Genomic DNA, 20,017 nt, shown 5'->3' with positions numbered 1-20,017 from the left:
ACTCAGTGAAAATGGAAACAGCAACAGATGCCAGTGGTGTGATGCAAGTTTCATTGTCCCCGTCAGAATGGGAGTCCATTACGGTTTCTGGGCTGTTTGCTTGGAATTTAAAGTCAGTTGTAGTTCCATGTAAATCACGCGTTTAAACCAGGAAATAAGATTATTTTTTAAGGGAGCCCCTCCTCATTCCTTGGCCTGTGCTGCTCTGAAGGGCTATTTTGGACCTTGAACAGGAGCTTAGCACGCATAGAAAGAGCGGAGAAACAGGAAACCTGAACAATCCTCTGCAGAGATAAGAAGCATGGATATGAAAATTTTGCTGTTTGTAAAGCATAAAGCTGGAATCATTGTAGGTGCATGTTTGCAAAACACTTAGGAAACACTCAAACACCAGAAAGAAATGACAATACTCTGCCCTCCTAATCTCTCAAATGTCAGTGGGTTAGCAGAGAACAATTTGGAAGACGATGCAAAACAGAGCAAGAGGAGGGCAGACCTGGAAGGAGAATAGTAAAATTCAGGCCAGTGGGGATACATTTTAAATGTTTTAATTCTGAAGTCAGTTTAGGGATAATCTTTGTGGGATTAAAACCTCAGGCTTGCTTCTAGTAATTGAAATTAAACATCACTTGCTCAAGCAAGGATAGTTTCTTTTCCATCTATCATTACAAACAAAAATAATACCATATGTTTAGCAGTATCTAAATAACTAGTGCTACAGCTGGATATCACTCATTTCAAATGTTTCCCAGCATGCTCTGCGGTGAGAAAATAACCAAAACCAAATGGTGTTTGCCCCGGGATCTGCATAATTGCAAATCTAACCGCAAAGAAAGACATTCCCAGGTTAGAAAGCTGTTACAAATACCCATACGCTCGTTTCATCTAAGATATATTACGTAAGAACCTACAGGGGAAAGGACGTTTTGATAAAACAAGGCTCTTTAACATCCAAAGCAATACAATCCATGGATCATGAAGCTGGACGTGTTCAAGATGGAAATAAAATGTTGGTCTTCATAACAAATACGACTAACTAGCGCAGCTCATGAAATCATGTTGTGAATTGTCTACCAACTGAATGTTTACTTCACAATTTGATAATCCTATTGACAAAAACATGAGTCCCTTCATTCATTAATTATATTCCATAATAGACTATGAAATGAAAATATTTATCACCTTTGTAGTTTTTCTCAAAAGTCTCTTAATGGATAGAAAACCTGGAAATCACAAACACCGTTAAAATAAAGGTCAGGGTTGCACGGCCACGGGTGACCAGAGCAACGCGGAGACAGGAGGTGCAGCAGGAGACGCGGCAGCTTTTAGAGCAACGAACGCACTGGATTTGCGGCGGGACGCCGGCCCCTGGGACCCCGGCACGGCGGCCCCTCGGACCCCGGCACGGCGGCCCCTCGGACCCCCGCACGGCGGCCCCTCGGACCCCCGCACGGCGGCCCCTCGGACCGACCCTCCCGGGCCGCCAGCAGAGGGCGCTGCCGCACGCAAGATGGCGCGGGCGGGCCGCCGGGAGCGCGCGGGGGCGGCGATGGCGGCTGAGGCGGGGCGGGAGGCAGGGCCTGTTGGCTTCTGCCCGGCCCCCGTCCTGCCATAGAGGGGTTGGGGGCTGCCGCCGCGCCGCGCTCGGGCCTCGGGTGCGGGGACAGCCGGCGTCTGCCCGAGCTGGCAGCAGCAGAGCAGAAGAAACCCCGTCCCGCCACCTGGGCTTCGGCAGGCCTGACAGGGGCCCTCTGAGCTCCCCTAAGAGCGCAGCGGCCGGTTGTGCCGCCTCACCGTGCCCGACGGTGGGTGGGGCACGGCAGGAGGGCGCTGTGAAGCCCTTCCCGGGGAAGCCGGGAACTCTGTGGTGGGAAGCAGCAGGTGGGAATTCAGGCGGGACAGGCTGGGGAGAAAGGGCACGATACGGACCCCACACGCTCCCTGCCACTAACTCTGGATCGTTTGTCTCGTCTTCACCTGTACCTTCTGTAGAGTGATTGTGCAATCGCGTGATTAAATCCGCTCTCCTGCCCGAATCGGTTTTCTGTGGAAATGAAGGTATCGGCCATTGAACGCTCCCCGCTCCAGAGCGAAGGGTCCTGCCCGCAGCTCCTCCCCAGGGGCTCGGGTCCTCCCTGGCCCTCCGGAATCTGGTTTACTATCGCCAGCGCCCACTGAGCTCCAGTTCAAAAAAAAAAAAAAAAAAGTACTTTTCTGAAAAAACACATTTAATTTTAATCCTGGTTAGCACTAACCAACATTAAGGCACCATCTTCCTCCTCTCGGCTGCCTGCACATAGAGTGACCACGCTGCCGTGAGGAGCACGCACAGCGAGCAGATGGGACAAATCGGGGCACACAGTGAAGTCGTCTGCGCTGGACGGTGCGGGGAGATTACGGCAGAGCTCAGGACACAGTCACCATCCCACCACCCAGTTCACTGTCCACCCAGTAAAGCTGTGGATGCTGATTTATGCAGAGATGGCTCCTGCCTTCCACTGTTGCCTACTTGTCTGTCTCCTAGATGAAAGGTTTTATTGACAGCTAAATTAAAACCCAAATGTAAATGTCATTTATTGCCCTTGGAACCTGGATTGCAATTTGTAATGGTAGAATTTTGCAAATAGTGTTTATTCAAATCCAGATTTTGTTTTTAAATTGAAAAAAAAGGGATTTTTCTTCATGGCTCCCTGTTATTGAAAATTGCCTGTAACTCTTAGGAACAGACTTAGCTGGATCCAGATATTGAGGGGTCTAAAAATCCTTCCCAGGGCTCTCTGAGAAACTGTGGAACTACAAAGGGACAGGTTTTTAAAGATGATCTTTTGATCTGCTTTGTGGAAGAAGAGATATTCTGTGTTACAGAACATCTACAAGAACTTAAAAGGCTGAGTGAGGGGAGTGGGACCAGGACTGAAGTTCACAGGCTGATATTTTGTGCATGGACTGTTTGCTGCCCCCCTCGCCATAGCCCTGGGAACTCATTTTTGAGAACAATGCAGAAGCATTTAGCAAATCACCAGTTCTGAAACGGTTTGGGGAAAAAAATAATCACAAAAAGATTGAATCAAGTCCACATCGAGTGATCTCACCCTTCCTGAATACAGTCAAAAGAGCTAAACAGGAGAATATGCTCCTGTCACCGTGAATGACTTTCTTCTGGAAGCAATGGAGTATTAACGTACACGTATCTGCAACAACAAATGATGAGAAAAGCATAGCCCCATGCAGTAGAATATCAAACTGGTGTCGCTACTCATGACACCAGTTGAAACTGCGAGCTGGAAAAGGCAAAACCTTCCTGGTAAATTAGTCAGTTCAACTGGATTTCATTCACTGCAAGAATTATGTAGCAAGGAGACCTACTACTTACAAAGGCTGAACGCTCCATTCCTAAACTTTTAGAAAAATTAGCATGAAAATTTCTAGAGAAGTAGAGAAGCCTGATAAAGACTTTCAAAAAGCATCTATTTTGCTGTCAGAAGCCAACGTAAAACTGCTCCCTCTTTTACATTTTTTATTGCTTCAAATGTATTGGGGGATACTGAAGTCTTTCCCTACTGTTTCGTACATCTAATTGTCATTAAGTTATTTTGTCTATTCAAGTGGATTCATGTTTTTGTTATTTTAGAAGGAATACATTGGACCTGGTAGGTCAATACCAATTAGCACAGCATTGCTCTGAAGCAGAAAAGGGAAATCGCAGGGTTTTGCTTTATGTCATAAGGTAGGTTGAACGTTTCTTTAAAAAAAAACAACAAACTAATAAAGTGTATTTCATTGCAAATGGAACAAGAGATTCTTAATAAAACTCTGTTGCTGCAGTTCAAATAAACTATTTGGGATGATTTTCCCAAAATGTTGCCAGGCTTTAAAGCAGCTGAAAACGAACAGCAAAGTGAGTGAAAATAGAAACCACCTCCAACATTCTTCAGTGTTACCGGGTCATTAGATGAGTGCAATTGCATTTGAAATAAGACCCAGACATCTTTTCCTATGCCTTTTAGCATGGTTTTCATGCACACTTGAGAAAAATTGATTCTAAACATGAAAACCCTGGATAGGTAAAACTGTACAGTTACTTTAATGCAGCACAAAACAAGAAACAACTGCTTTATTCGTTAAACTTGAGAGGAAATGTTTAACACAGAAACCCACTTCTCAAGAGAACCTACTGTACCTCGTGCTCCCTTGTCAAAGCCCCGCAGGCAGCTTCGGATTCAGACTTTCTGAAGACTATGAAAGAAAACAGCAGCTGGAAAATATCGTCAGAGGAGAAAGAGCTGGCATTTTTGGCCAAATCTTTAGAACAAAAGTGGAAGTATTAGTGACTGGAAAGTGAAGCTAGTTTATACGTGTGTGTGAAAACCATTTTAAGGAGAATGACCCTATCCTGCTATCCTCGGAGGTCACACATCAAATTACCGATCTTGCTTATCATTTTGTGGGCACGCATTCTAATATCTGCTAAATTTAAGTGCCTAATTTAAAGTCTTGGCCGGAGACACGGCCGCCCCCAGAGGGCCGGGGGGGATTTCGGCGAGTCCGGGCGGAGGAGAGGGCGGCGCGGACCCCGCCTGCCCCCGCCGGGCACCTCCCCGCCACCCCCCGCTCCGGGCTCCGCTCCGGGCACCTCCCCGCCGCCCCGGGCGGGTCCCGCTCGGCGGGGCCGCCCGAGCAGCGCCGCCCCGGCCCGGCCCCCGCCGCGCCCGGCCCTGCACCTGCCTCCCGGCGCCGCCCCGCGCCCCGCCCCGCCCGGAGCCGCCGGCGAGTCGGGCCGAGCCGCCTCGGGAGCTGCTGCCGGAGCCGGCGCCCGCCATGGGCACGGGGCGCGGGGGGATGCGCTGCATCAAGATCCTGCTGTTCATCTTCAACCTGACCTTCTGGGTGAGCGCCGGGACGGGCGGGCGGGGCGGGGCGGGGCGGGGCGGGACGGGACGGGACGGGACAGGCCGCCGGCGGCACCTGCCGCGGGCGCCCCGGGTCCGCCGCCGCCGGTCCCCGCGGAGGCGGCCGGGCAGCGCGGGCGGGGGCGGCGCGTCCCTCGGGGGAGCGGCGCAGGACGGGCTGCCCCTGTCCGCCTTGCCCCAGAGCCCGGCGGCGCTCCCGAGGCTCGCTCGCTGCTACAACGACAGAGCTCTCCGCGGGAAAGTACGTGCTTGGTATAAGATGACATTGCTGAGAAAAGACAACCTCTTTCTTAACCGGCAATTTAAAGTAGTGACCATTTCTGCAACAAGCATAAAACTTCAAACAACGGAGGCTGTGAGAGGTTCTCCCGGCACTTCATGCAGCGTATTGCTGTGGAACACTTCTTCACAGCATCACGATGCTTTTTAATAATGTAATTTTCAAATAGTGAGACAACAGCTGCTGCTTTTACAAGTTCATCCTAAGAGAAAGTCCTTGCATCATTTGCACTTGCTTTGCTGAAAGCTACCCTAACATGACAATGAACAGTGTCTACTGCAGAACCCTCCAGAGATTTAGAGAATGCTATGTCCATCCTCTCCTCATTGCACCTTTTTAATAGTCTCACAGTTCCATAGCACAATTAAATTAAAGCTTTCTTTTTTCTTTCTTTCCCTCACACTGTGTTCTCCCTTCAATAGCTTTCCAGTTTTTTCACACTGGAAAACAATTAGCAATGTTATCTTCTTAAATGTCTTTTTCTTTCTTTATGATTCACAGTTTTGTTTTAAAAAAGTCACGAAATAATCCTGTTCAGCCTCTCTGGAGCAAGCAGTTTTGGGCTTTTGTCTCCTTTATGCTTGAAACACAGTTAAACCAAATGCTTTCCCCTCTTGGTGACAGCACTGCAAGCTCCGGGTACAGAGTGCTGCTGTGCTCAAGCTGCAGGAGCAGAGTGATGCTGCCCAGCTGCAGCTGCAACTCAGTTGAAGGACAAAGCTTTGCGTTATGTTGTTTCACAAAAGTGACAATTATCTGCCTTTTCACTGAGGTGGAAGAAACCATCTCCTCTGCCGGACTGGGGGCATTCATTTCACACACCCCAACTACCAGAGGCACTCATGGGCTGACGGGAGGTGGCCCGAGTGTGCTCTGGCAGGCGGAACGCTGAGCCCATGCCAGCAAGCAGGGTGGTTCGAATGCTGTGAGCAGGGTGGCAGGGCACCCTCACACTCTGTGCCGTGACGCTTCTGTGAGGACAGCTGTGATCCCAAGCTCTTCAGCCGTATCCTTGCCTGCTTTCTGGGCTTGCCATAGCTATGCCAGATGAACCAAGTGCCAGGCAGTAACAGGACAGGTTAAAAAGCACCACGCCAGGCTGCCGAGGATGTGGTAAGCAGCTGGTGTTTTGTGAACCTTGTTCAGGTTGCACAGTTGCTACAGACCCAGGCCCTGGCCTCCGTCAGAACGGCAGCAGAGCACTGTGCCTGGTCCTGCAGGATGCTGACGCTGCCTGCCGGGACACACACCCTTGCATGGTAGGCTTATAAAGGGGTCTGGCATGCGGTAGGTCCGAGACCACTGTCTGTAGATCTTTCCCCTCAAACACGCCTTGATGCTCCTTTTTGATCCAGTCTCGTTCACATTAAAGGGAATTTTGCCTTGCATTTGACAGCATCCATCACTTGTCTGTTAGTAATTTCTGTGATCCAAGATACTCTACACTGTAATAATCCTTTTCTCTCCTGGTTCTGGTAGGGGGTGTCATGGTAATTTACAGAAAAATGCCCTGTCATAGTCCAAACACGCTTAACTTCAGCACATCCCTAAGAACAATACAAGCCTCTCTTTCTGGTAAGCCTCTAAACAGAACCCTTTTTACAACTGAGCAGCAGCAGCAACTCTGAAATGGCAGATGGTCTCCTGCAGTTTGGTATGATGATTTAGAGGTCCAGCTGGTGTCTCTACAGCACCATACATCCTGTGACACTGGAGCTGGACCTGCAATACATGAATGGCCTTCCTGAATTTTCTGACAGTGCAATCCTGAGCTGTGGGATTTCAAGAAAGCATAAGGTGCCCATGACACCTCTTTGATGCGCTCCACCTAATTGTTACTAAAGTATTGACTGGTCTGTTTATCTTCCAGGTGGCAGGATTGGCTGTCATTGCCTTTGGTCTATGGCTGCGGTTTGGTGGGGTTATGGCAGACTTTGCTTCAGACAAAAAGTCTCCAGAGTATTTCTTCATGGGTAAGTTAAAGTGCCTGTGATGACAGTAGCCGTTAGCTTTAGTTTCATCCTGGGGCATGTGACAAACTTTATGCATTGAATTATATGAAGGCCAGCAATTCCTGGGCTGAACTACACAAAACTGGACATTCTGGTGCTGTGTGTCATGTGCATGATGGCTTTAATCCTTTCTCTGCTTGGCATCAACTTCCTTAGGCCTAACTGAGCTCTTCTCTCAGATTTGATCCAGTCCTCACACATCCTAAGTGAATTGTGCTAATACCGTCAGAATAAGAGCTGGGATGGGTCAGAGACCCCTGGAACGTGGGGCTCACCAATATATCCTTCCAGAGTTTTCTGTGCAGCTGCTAGCCAACAAAGCAGCAGTGTCCCTTCTGAACGTTTCCTATATCAATGCAGCAGTAAGACTTTTGCTCACCAGTTCTCCCTGTGTCTGCACACAGGGGCCCTCAGTGGGACTTCAAGTACCAGAGCAAATCCTTCCACAGCTGAAAAGTAAAACTACACACAGTGTTCAGTCATCTCAAGGACTGTTTCTCCAGTCTAGACAGGAATCATCTAGTTCCCCAAGCCCACTGAATGGTATCGGTCATCTGTAATTTTAGGCATTTAAGATAATTTTTTTTCTCCCTAGGATTCCCAGTTGGGTTTTCTGCAAACGCCACCTGTATTACATGTCTATAGACATGCTTAAATAGCAGCTGTCTAGGACTGCCAGCAATTGCATTTCTCTGTCCATTGTCAATCATAACATGACTTTACACCAGAAAAGTCAGATTTTTTTCTGTTTTAATATATCACCCCTGGAGATGGACTCACTCAATAAAATCCAATTGTTGGAAACATTTTTGCCGTCTACAAATGCCAAGTGTGAATGAATACCCAGCCCTGCCTTGTCCATCAAGCCATTCTGACAGGGTGGCCAGGAATGGAAGTTGACCCGAGATGTCCTGTAGCAGTCAGTTACCCATCACAGGAATATTGCCTGGGCTGCGCAGTTATTTGAAATACCACGGTTCTCTTAGAGGAGACCTTGGCTCTGATACACCACAGTCCTAACCCCAAGCTTGTTTAATGTTTGCAACCAGGCTAGAGGCACAGAGCTGACTGTATAGTACTGTGGGAAGAGAGGGGTCGAACGTTATGTCCAGCAAAGTTTCTGTGGGAGTTTATGAGGCTGAATAAAACCATTCAGATGAGGATTTGATTGGGACCTGAGGGTTACTGTAAAATACTCTGTAGCACCTCCACTGACACAGAGAGTCAGGAGGTATGATTTACTTTTTCTCTAACATTTGAGCTGCTATGTCAGCAGCATATTAGATCACCAACTTAATTTCCAGATGCAGTTTATACCTGCTGAATTTCCTATGCTGTATCTTGGAACTCTTCCCTGCCTCATCCACTTATATTTGACCCAGGAGACTGAAGAAGACAGAAGGATGTTCTGCCCTTCAAAATCAAGTACTGCTGGTTTGTTGGAAGCTAGAAAGTAATACATCCTGTGATGTGAATGAGCACCACAGTCATTTCACAGCTTTGCAGTGCAGGCCGAAACGCTGTGCAAACAAGATGTTCTTTGGTGCACATGTATTTAAATCTCTAAAAGATTTAATCTGCCTCAGTCCTGAATAAGAATTACAAAAGCTGTTCAGAGTTGTTAATTTTGGGAAGTCCTGGGGAACGTTCTTGTAAAGGTTCCATCACATACCGTGACATTCAGCTATTGGCTGTCACGTGTATTTATAGAGCTGTATGCTGTATATGTCCTGCTAGCAGACGAAGAACTAAGGAACAGCACATAAATATGCTGAGAATTCTTTTAAACTTGCAGTTTTGACTGAATTCTAAAGCAAAGTTTTGGCCCTTTTTTGTAATAGGGATTGTGCTTGGAATGGAGCATTCCTGTTAAAGAAAAACAAAAATAATTTCTGCTGCTCTCCCTTATTACAAATCGTGTTAAATGCTGTTGTGACTTCTGAGCACCTGATGGGGCAGCCATTCATTAGTTTGAGGCTGTTAACAATCTGTGACTAAGACAGCGGTAAAAGAATGGTGGTAAGTTCAGTAACTAGTGGGGTTTTTTGCAGCACACAAGGCTGCACTTGATGGACATGCTCACGAGCTTTACCTCTCTAGGAGATTTCAGCTCTGAGTCCCTCTTGACAGTTGTGTATTGGTCCCTTCTCACAGAGACTGTAGGAGTGCTGTTTATTTGGCTTTGTGTGTTTGTTCTGTGTTTGCATTCTGGGTGACAGCCAGAATTTTGCATAGGAATTCTTAATACGGAACGCTGTGCAGCACACAAGGAGCAGCTGCCCAGAGGGCTGAAAGAGAAAGCAGATCATCAGTATGACTTGGAGATATAAACATACGGCCATATATATATATATATATATATTTAAAAATAATTGCTTTAGCTCTGTTCCACTGACCACTTTTGGGGCTGCCGTGTGATAACCTAAGCCCCCTGTGATTAGATCAGCTTTGTGTCAGTGCTTGGAGCAACACTGCAGCTGTATTCAGAGTTTGCTTTGTAGCTTGAAGCACTCCAGAATCACCATCTTGTGGAAAAAAATCTCATTTTCTTGCTTCTAAAGAGCAGCACATTCTGCTCTTTTTGTACCTGGATTGAGCCACCAGCTGAATCTAACCAGCGTCTCTCTTGTGCTTCTTTGTGATGGTCTTTTTCCTGGATCTGAAATGTTGTTTTAGTTTAAAATAATTGATAATTATATCCTTGCATTTTCCATTAGGCCAGAATGAGTCTCCTTAAATAGTCTTGTTCTTTACCAGCTGTCTTTTCTGCCCCCTGGAATAGTTCAGGCCACAACTTGGCAACCAGGCCTGTTCATCTTTTCCAGCCACTGAAATGTTTTTGTTGGTTTGAGAACAACTTACAGGCAGCAGTGCTGAGGTCAAGCACGTATGTGTTCTTAGTTTTCTGTTGCTTGTGGTTTTGTGTTCCGTGATCCATATTCCCCACTGCAGCTTGCAGTTTTTTAACCTACCTAAAAGGTTGGAATTGGAACTCTGACCCATGCAGTCTCCATCCACTTTATCAGATGTAGCTTACACTGGAGCAGCCTCCTAAAATTGAACATTCTCTCTCTGCAGCTCCCCAACTTTTGGAGTTCCCCCTGCAGTGGCAAGCATGACAATATTTTTATGTTACTCCATCTCACAGTGCGTCTTTTGTGCCTGTGCTTCAAGTGGTGAGGCAAAACTGTAGCTTTCCTGTTCTATTGCAGTTCAGCTCCGGTAGATTTCATATATTCCTCTTAGCTGTACTTGAGAGGAAAAAAAAAAAAGAAAGAGAAAGAAAGGAAAAGAAAGGGAGAAAGAGAGAAAGGAAGAAAGAAAGAAAGGAGGAAAGAAGGAAGGACAGAAGGAAAGAAGGAAAGAAAGAAAGGAAAGAAAGAAAGGAAAGAAGGAAGGAAAGAAGGAAGGAAAGAAGGAAAGAGAGAAAGAAAGAAAGAAAAGAAAGAAGGAAGGAAGATAATTTCAGCAAAGGTCAATAGCTGGTTAGTTACAGCTTTTACTTGAGTTGTCTGTGACACTGTACTGACCAAATGGGGAAAAGATCTGTAGAATAAAGAGAATTCCCTCAATTTGCTCATCCTTCTTAAAACTCCTGTATCAAGACTCTGGCAAGTTTTTTACTGAGCAGGAAAGTCTGCAACAATCAGAAGGAAAAGAGAGATGCTTGTGTGAACCCAAGATGTCAGCATTGCTGTCTCATAATTAATTGTTCCTTAACTAATTCTCTGTAGTACTGCTGTCCTTAAATTTAAAAATACCTAAAGCTCAGAAGTGAAGACAAAGTGCCTGCTGAGTGCAAGCTGAGCATTCGTGAAGTAAAAACCAACACAAGGACTTTTTAAGGGTCAGTTCAAGACATCTATTCTTCCCCCTTTGCTTTTGGTGGATGGAAAGTCTGTTCTGGTTCCCTGGGCAACGTGGAGGACAAACTCTCTGTATCCCTAATAAATGAAGTGCAGAGGGTCACATCACTGCCAGCAGCAATGAAAATGAGGTGTACTCAACAAGCCCCAGCAGGAATGGCAACACGAACTGATGAATGTGAATGAATCAATATGGATGACTCTCTCTCATAACCGGCAGCACTTTACTTCTCCTGCACAGCCAGAGCTCACAAACTTTGTGCGATGTTACATCCTCTTTGCTCCACTTCCAGGATCCAATCTGTGGTCCAGGCATTCATCAGGGCCAAACCAGTTGTAGATAAAAGCTTCAGGGTGGCTGTGGCTTTTTTCCTGGGGTCTGTGAGAGCATGAGTGCTCATTCTGGCTTTGAAAGGTACAGTTAGATGGTGGATGCCTTAGGATATGAAGTCATGTCTGGAGCTGAAGGATATTAGTAGTTTTTCCCCATAGTAGTGGGTGCCCGTACAAATACGAGTTGGCCAGCAGTTAAATCCATGTAAACTGTAGTTCTCTGCTCCTATGCCTTATTTTATTCTAGTTCTATTCATGTATTTTGGAGTCAAACACTATACCCTTAGTCAACAGTATTTTCTCTCCAAAATCCATAGCCCCTCAAACTCTATCAGCCTTTAAAATGAGAGCTATTGGCAAAGGAGCCTCAGTGTAGAGATGTAATAGGACAAGAGGAGCATCAAACGGTCCTGTCATCATGTGTATTCTAGCGGCTTTTAGTCTGTACTTAAGACTTAAGCAATGAACTTTTTTTTCTTCCTATCATCTTGTGTGCAGGTCTCCTCTTCTGCAGTTGAGTAAGTGGTTTAAAAAAGGCTGTTACTGGCCCTGAGTGGAAAATGAAAGCTGCTGGACTAGAAATCTGCTTAAAAAATACGACACCACCCCCGAAAAAAAAAACCTTACTCAAAATGAAAGTTGTTCAAAAGTCCTCAGAGACAGTATCCCACCTGGCAGAGTAAAGGCAAGGCCACCACAAAGTTAGAATTCTGACAAAACAAGCTAGTTAAGCCTAATGGAATAATCTGTCCATCTAGCTCAGGTTGCCTGTTTTATATTTGCAATATGCTGAGATTCAGGAGGCTTTTTTTGTTTGGTTGGTTTTTTTAATTAATCACTTAAGCATGATAATGCATTTTGTGCTTTTTGCCTGTTAAACCGTCCTCCTGGGTAAACCCACCCTGCTCTCTTTGTGTGTGGCTATCTAAAAGCTCACCAGTTCCACGCAGCAACAGCAGCTGAACCAACCGTTACGCCATTTCCTTCTTCGATGCACCCTCCTCTCCTTCCGCTGGGCAGCCACAACCTCCCGGTGCCTGCGGTGGCAGTGCTGTGAACGCTGAGCTCAGACAACGCCGCTCACCAAGCACGCGAGCGATCAAGCGGTCGTATCTGCCCAGCACCACAGGCTCAAGACTTCTACTGTTCCAGAAAGAGCCGCCTGCAGCAAGTGACCTGGGTGACTGGGGATAAACCCGTCACTGGTCCTGCATGAAGCAGAAAGACATCAAGATGTTTCCTCTTGCTGCAGCAGCATGCTAAACACCAGGAGCGCTCAGGCTTTTTCAGTTACATGCTTTGTTCTTCGTGCATACCCTCTTTAAAAGAACTAGCTCTGCTCTGGATGACAGTCTCTAAAGCGGCTTCTAGAAGAAGAACCAAACCAATATAACCCAAGGGAAATGTCCTGTGTTGTTTCATTCTGACAGCACTGGCAATACAATGGGACTGTCCCCTATGAAGCTGTTAAGAGGAAAAAATAAAACAGCAACCAAAAAGCCTTTACCTCCTTTTTGGGGTGTGTCACTTCAAAAGCATCTGCAGAGAGGGTTCTGATTGAGTTGGCTTGTTTTGTTCCAGCACTTGGGTGGGTCAAGACAGCCATCTGCAGAGTCCTCACGTTTGCTACTGTGGGGCTGCACATTTCTGTGAGTGCATTACGGCCATTTTCTCTTTTGTGTTTTGGGTGGCTCGGAGCCTGTGCATTGAAGCATTAGAAGCATATAACTGTTGTTGATATCTGCATGGAAATGTATGCACACACACAGGATTTTTGAGGGTGTCCTAATCTAGAGAGGATTACAGAGAATTGTGAGAGGATTTCAGAATACCAAATGAGTGAGTATTAAAAAGTTGGATGAAATACAATAACAGTAAAGCAAAGTGACACAAGTGGTAACACAGTCCAAACAGTATAAACACTGGCAGACTTTAAATTAGCTATAGCCACACAGGAACCTAATCTTAGACTTACTGTCAGTTGCTCTTGACAAAAGTGCCTTGCTTAGTTGCAGTCAAAAAGGCATGTAAATGTCTTAAGAAAGGAAATGAGAATCCAAATGAAAAATTTTGATGTCATTGTGTAAATTTGCAGTGTACTCAGTGTCTTGAATGCTGTCTATGGTTCTGGTCAAAAAAGATGTAATAAAACTCTAAAAAGTACTAAGAACTTTGACAATGTTATTATCATACTATGCACTATAAATGACTTCCATACTAGGAAGTTTTTCACACTATTCACGTCATTAAATTGTAGAATCCATTGCCACAGGATTCTGTGAAGTTCAACCGTGATAGTACAGATCCGCCTAATACAGGTATGTTGATTACATCTGACTTTGGTGAAGTTTGGTATAGGGTGAAGTAGATATCGACAGAGGCATTGGAGACTACTGAGAAGGCGATAGCTGACATGTTGGCTTGCGTGAATTTGGGACATAATTATTTAGGGTGGTGAGATGCATGTGAGCAAGCGATGTAACAAGTGCTGGTATTCTGTGGGATGGGGGAGGCAGTGGACTGGGACGTTACATTACAGCGAGCTTGCTTTAAACTGAAAGTCAGGATTTGTGCACGAACAGATGCCTACAGACTGGCTGGTATCTGTCATGCTTTTGTGGTTCCAGGAAGATTAACCACAAAACACCTGTTGAATTCACACAAGACATGTAATTATGTCTGTGCATTATGCTCAAATGAAGGGTATATTCCAATTCTTCAGAAATGCATCTTCCTTCAGAGGACTCTGCCTCTCCTCTCCAGTTTTGTAAATGCATTTTATACCTAAATACACTAAAAATCTATTAACACAAAAATGGTAATCTCTAGTAATGGGCCTGTGTCAGAAACTGACTTTGCTACCATGTGCAGCATACACAGCTGTCCCTGTCTGGCCTGTTATTTCCAACTCCTACATGTGTTTCTCATCTTTTCCAATAGTGCATTTGCACTACAGGTTCCTTGGTGCCCTACTGAGGGCTCGAGAGCCTCAGTCCTTCTGTGGAGGAGCACATCTCCCTCCCAGACCGTAGCACACATACAACGTCAGGAAAATCTGTCCAAGTCAGGTCTGGATTCTAGGACTCCTGTCATCGCTGCCTCTGGATCCCTTATACCAACAACAGAGCTGCTTGTTTTCTCAGCGGAGTATGAACAGTTGGCGGTTTGTTCAGTATTAGTTACTCAGCCCAAAAAAAGAAAAGTAGGACTATTTAAAATGGAAAGTGACCATAGCAGCCAGGTAAACAAGAAGTCCATGTGAAAAAAGGCCAGCCAGCCAGCCAGGGTACGTCTGTCTGCTCCTGCTCTTTGCAGTAGGCTCCAGACAGGGATTTCTATCTCGAAGCTGTCAGTAAGATTTTTGGAAAACAAAACAAAACAAAACAAACACACACCAAAAAGAAACCCCCAAGAACTCTGGGAGTGGGTTCTATTCCAGACTCTGAAATTAGATCTCTACTAGCCTGGGTAGCCAGCTGCTCTGAAATACGAATTGTTTTAATGTTCACATTAGTTGGTTCCCACCGGCCTGGTTTGCGTTGTAATGTTTCTTTCTGTTCATAAACATTGGTAGTACGCACTTCTGCCTGTCACACTACGCTGTGCAATGGGAGCACAGAGGGACGCTGGCTCCAGGACACAGCTGTTGCTCTGTCCAAGTGCCATGTGACAGACTAAAGAACTGGTGACTTTTCCTTTCAGATTAGTTATGCATAGATTTGCATGTTACCTTGAGAGCTTTTTTAAATTGCTCCTGCAGATTGTCCTGCAGATTTCATTCACCATTTTTCTAAAAACGACGCTGATGCCTCCCTCGCTTTTGATACAAATAAACACATACTGCAGTCAGCAGCTATAAAATTCCATCCTTTTCTTCTTGGTCTAAAATGATGAAATTCTGTATTCACTGCTAATTACAAAGGTCTCATTCATCCAGAAATGACACACAGAATACCCTTTACCCTTCTTGAGGTGCTTCTTCACACTTGCAGATCCACTGTGCTCCTACTCAGGGGAAGGCTTATGGAAGAACTCTGTCATTTATAAACATAGATGCCAATGTAGAGATCTCTACTGAGTTATGGACTTGCCATTCTTCACTATTGGGAGCCATAGGTTGCTCTGAGGTTGCCAGGTAACTTTTTAATTCTCCTTGTAATTGCAAAGCAGAGTCTGCAAGAAAATGTGACTCTCTCCTGGTGGAATTTTCACAGGGAATGCCCCCATCAGATATTTTCCTTTCAGGAAATACTGATTTTTCCCATGGGATGAATCAAAAAAACAAGTATATAGAAAAGCTACTGCTTTCCAACATTTTCTTTGCGAAATTAAAATACGGCTGATGTATGGGGTTCCCCCCCCCTTACACTCTCTGTTATCACTTGACTTACTGCTAAAAGCAGAAGTGTTAATTTCCCTTCACAGCTTATAAAAATGTGCATGTTTGTGTGCGGAAGTGTTTTAGCCCAGCTAAAACAGAAAAAAAAAAAAACCAACGTGAAAACCCAACACCCCGAGACCAGAATACTTCCCCACAAAAAATGTCAAAAGAATAGGCTCTGTCAAAAACAAATCCAGTCCTATGACACCTTGTTTTTCATCCTCTTGTGTTTACAAAGAAGCCCAAACCTCCTCCTCTACCCCTCATAGTCATTGGTGTCCTGGCTGCATCTGCTCAGATCAAGCAATTTTCTGTTGCGTTTTGCACACGGCTTTTAATTCTTTGGAATGTGCCTCTTCATCCCCTTGTGTACAGGGGCTGGGAGTGACTTGGCTTTGTGGGTCCTGCAGGCAGGTGCAATAAGTATTCCTAAGTTGTGGGCAGTCACACAGATGACAGGTTTCTGCCATTAGGTCCAGTGCTTGCCCTCCTTCATGCCGTAGCAGTGTGCCTGTTCCCAGTATTCTCTCTTCATCCGTTGTCTGCTCCTGTGTGGGCCGTGTGCTGCCAACGAACTCTGAGACTAGTTAGTTTTCAAACCCTCTCTCCTCTTCATTAGCAGACACAGATCAAAGTGACAAAACTAGGAATACGGAAATGAGCAGAGGCAAGAAGAGATAAGAGGAAAAATTTCACACAGGCCACAAACATTTGCTTCCTTTCTACCTTGTACTTTTTTACTTCTGCTGCATAAGAAGCGGCAGCTAGACGGTCTTCTCAAAATTTTCCATTCACTGAAATAAGCTCTCTACCTTGACCTGACTTGCACATTTCTTTTCGCCATGCTGAATTTTGTGGTGAAGTTTTTTTGTGTCAGTGTTTCTAGCTATCAAGTGTATTCCATTTTGTGACTGTAAACTTAGAGGTTTTTCTGTTTCTCTGCTGTGCCAAATTGGAGGCCATGCCAAGGCTTTGTATTTTACGATGGAAGTGCTTATGAATAGAAGCTGATTAAGGCTTTGCTTTCCATCCTGCTTTTTTGAAAGGAACAGGGTTTAGTGAAGCTTAGATCCTTCTGACACATGATACTATTGCATAGCAATGTATGACATTAACACCACCAAATTCCTGGATTTGTCTGCTTTGCTGATCCTAACTGGGCCAACTTGGTGGCTATTAGTGCATGATGTCTCTAGGTAAGAGAAACGTGCCTGCATTGCTGCGTATAGCCCACTAGGAAAAGAAATACTAGCTCCTATACCATCAGGATGTTTCTGAATCTGTTGCTTTGATACCCTTCCTGGAAATCATCTTCCAGTTGAGCACACCTGGATCTGGGCGCTAGGAGACCTCACAGTGCAAGCTGAGAAGTAACCTGGTCCCTTTGAATTTTTTCCAAGCTACTCTTTAAGCGTCTCATTCCTGTGTGAACGACTAGGTATGTGTATATATAGCAGACGAGTGAAAACATCTTTAGCTTTGTGGATTTTTTTTTAAGTGTCGTCATTATTTTCCATCTAGAAATAGCTCTCTGAGTATCAGCAACTACCAGTCCCAGGCTGAGAAAGGACAAAGTCTGGAATGAACTCTCCCGAACAGAAGATGGAAGAAGGTGTTTTTAAACTCTCGGCTGGCTCAGCTGTGGGGCCAGACGCACAGCAAGCTCCGCTTTGCTCAGTGAGTGGCGTGAGTTCTTCCTGTAACACGCCTTAAAAGGGAAGTTCTGATTGAGGTAGCGGTTTAGCTGTGAGTCATGCAAGTGAAATGTTAAGTCTGTTTCTCAGACAAAAGCAAATCCAAATTCCTGAAAGTGGTCTCACCCCTGAGCCTCAGAGAGCTTTGTCTTTGCTAGCTGGAAGAAACAAACAGAAATGGGAAGACTGCTTTCCAGCCTTCTTAATCAAAAAGTCTCTCTGCTAAGTTCTCTGATAAGTAATTACAGGGACTGGAGGTGGGAGTGACATGCAGAAAAGGGTCCAGGAAGCATCTTTGTAATTACACACTCTGTTTGCTACCATGGAGATCTCAGAAAATGGCAGTCTTGGTGTTTGGCAGTTGAACAGCAGGTTCTGCGCCTGAGAGAAGTTTTTTGTCTTTTCCAGTTCATCTTCCACGAGGGGCTGACCTTTAGTCCTGAGCCATACATATCTTTGTGTATCCCTCCCTCAGTAAAAACCACTGCGTTGTGAATACGTGTACAAGCATTAGCTTCATGAATGCTCAGTCCTAGTAAATCACAAGATGCTGAATACTAAAAATCTAGAAAATACAGAATACGAACTGCCAGCACGATCAGCAGCAAATCGCACATATCTGGCATCACAGACCTGGCAAAGCTATATTAATTATAATTGTTTTAATGATATTTAGCAGAATATGTTCCTCAGCAGCAACCCTTAGCACAAGAAAGGTACCGGGGCAAGAAGGAAGGAGGGGAGAAGGATCACAATAGCTGGGATAGATATCTGCTCAATATGCAGTGACTGGACAGGGATGTGCCAATGAACGGGCAGCAGGCAGGAGTTTGCCTCCCCCAAGCAGGCTGCATCTGTGTGGCAGAGTAGCTAGATGCTCTGCACTCATATATTGATTGATTGATTGATTGTTTTTTCATTTTCCTAGCAATCATTGCAAACTGTAACTTGTTAGGCTTTCTAGTCTACGTTACGCAAGGCCTGCTAACAGTAAATGCCAGCAGCTAAAGATTAACCCTAAAGATTTGGGTCAGATTTTAAAACAATGTTTAAATTGGTAACTGAAAATACTAAACTTTCTCATTGAAAGTTTGCGTAGTCAAAGCTGGGAGCAAGGCTCGCTGTGCCCTCTAGTGTGCACAGTCTGTAGCTCCACTATCCCCTCATAACGGCATGAGGGAAATGATGCTGGTTTTTCTAGCAGTGGATTGTCGTTGCAGATTTCTGCCGGTCCTCCACGCTGCCCACACAAGACAAAGACTAGATTTACACGGCCATGCACTGAGCCCGTTGTACTTTGGCTGACATGGTACCCGGAGACAAGGCATAAACACAGTTGTTGTGGTCTGAAAGGAACTGACGCAGCACATGAACAGATACATTGCCTAAGAACAGATCAAGCATGCAACTTTACAAGTGAGAAAAGCAGAATCCTATGCTCTGGTTTCCTTTTGTCCTAGATAAAGCCCATAAAAAAAAAAAAAGCCTGTTGAATGTGATTATCTCTAGCAGTTTTACAGGTGGCAGAGAGGAATGTGATTCCCCTTACCTCTACAGTTTTTGTCCTGTCAAGTTCTGAACATAGCTAGGGTCCTCGATTGTTAGCTATGTATGGGGCTATACTGACAGCTCCAGTGTTGTGTACTTGTCTCAGCTTGGTCTTTGCTTGCAGTCTCATCCCCAGATTGCTTCATTATCCCCTTAGTCTGATGATCCACTATTTGCTGTTCTTTCTTTATGTTATTAAATTTGTCTACACACAAATAACTCCTTGTGCCAGTAGCCTCAAGTTCCCTAAATGAATTCAGTAGCTGTGTAACACTTAACTGTGAATGTCCAGAACATGAAGGCAACGCAGAGTGGCCACCATCTGCTGTAGAGCCACTCTGATTCTGCCTATTGAAATGAAGTGGTGGGAGGGGATCCCACAGTTCAGATGAAGGCAGCGCGCATCATGAGATGCTTTTTGTAGGCCATGCATGCAAGGGTCTTGGCCTCTAGGTCTTAGACACTACTCCTTTCACACAGAATCACCTTCTTGTAACATCTGATGTGATTTGTCTGGTTTTGTGATTCTTTCCATTTTCAGACAGCTCTACTCCAAAGCATAACGCACTGATAACAGTAGCCTTTAAAAGCTGCCGATATCTCGTATTCTGACACTTGCATCAGTATGTGGAGGGAAAAAAATGTAAAGTAATGACGCTGGAATATGCCTGCCCAGGAGGCAGTAAAGCAGCCACTTATCATAGAAAGAAGATGCCACGCTCCAAATAACTGAAATGTAGACCAGCTTCCATTCTCTGCAGTAACCAAGCTCAGGACCATGGCTGAGCTTACAACCTCCCCCACGCTGCTCTTCCCACTCATTATTTTGCCAGAGGGTGCAAATTCATTGTTTCATTCACTTCCTCTAACAGCTTTCAAGGGGTTTCCCCAGTCATCCTCTTCTTTCCAACAGCAATCAGCTTCTTCTGCAGCCAAAGCACTGATTTCAGAGGAACATGACACTGTAGTGCCTGTACCTTTCCTGAAGATCTT

At 45.3% G+C, this 20,017-nt stretch overlaps 1 protein-coding gene and 1 long non-coding RNA gene across 6 annotated transcripts in view; one reads left to right on the top strand and one right to left on the bottom strand.

The window, feature by feature from the left end:
- LOC141733732 (uncharacterized) overlaps positions 1-20,017 on the bottom strand; it is a 141,687-nt gene that overhangs the window by 110,536 nt on the left and 11,134 nt on the right. The window lies entirely within an intron of this gene.
- Positions 4,741-20,017, top strand: part of TSPAN2 (tetraspanin 2) — a 49,992-nt gene continuing 34,715 nt past the window's right edge. For all 5 annotated transcript variants that reach the window (XR_012584377.1, XR_012584376.1, XM_074564515.1 and 2 more), the window contains exons 1-2: positions 4,741-4,887; positions 7,061-7,163. Coding sequence is in view for 3 of the 5 variants with exons in the window: in XM_074564515.1 (XP_074420616.1) it covers positions 4,819-4,887; positions 7,061-7,163 (172 nt within the window). In the remaining 2 variants the exon portion in view is untranslated. The remainder of the gene's footprint in view (positions 4,888-7,060; positions 7,164-20,017) is intronic.

This window comes from Larus michahellis, chromosome 21 (genome assembly GCF_964199755.1).
Source record: "Larus michahellis chromosome 21, bLarMic1.1, whole genome shotgun sequence".
Classification (NCBI taxonomy): Eukaryota; Metazoa; Chordata; class Aves; order Charadriiformes; family Laridae; genus Larus; species Larus michahellis.
The sequence above is the reverse complement of the archived record's forward strand: the minus strand, read 5'-3'. Positions and strand labels throughout refer to the sequence as shown.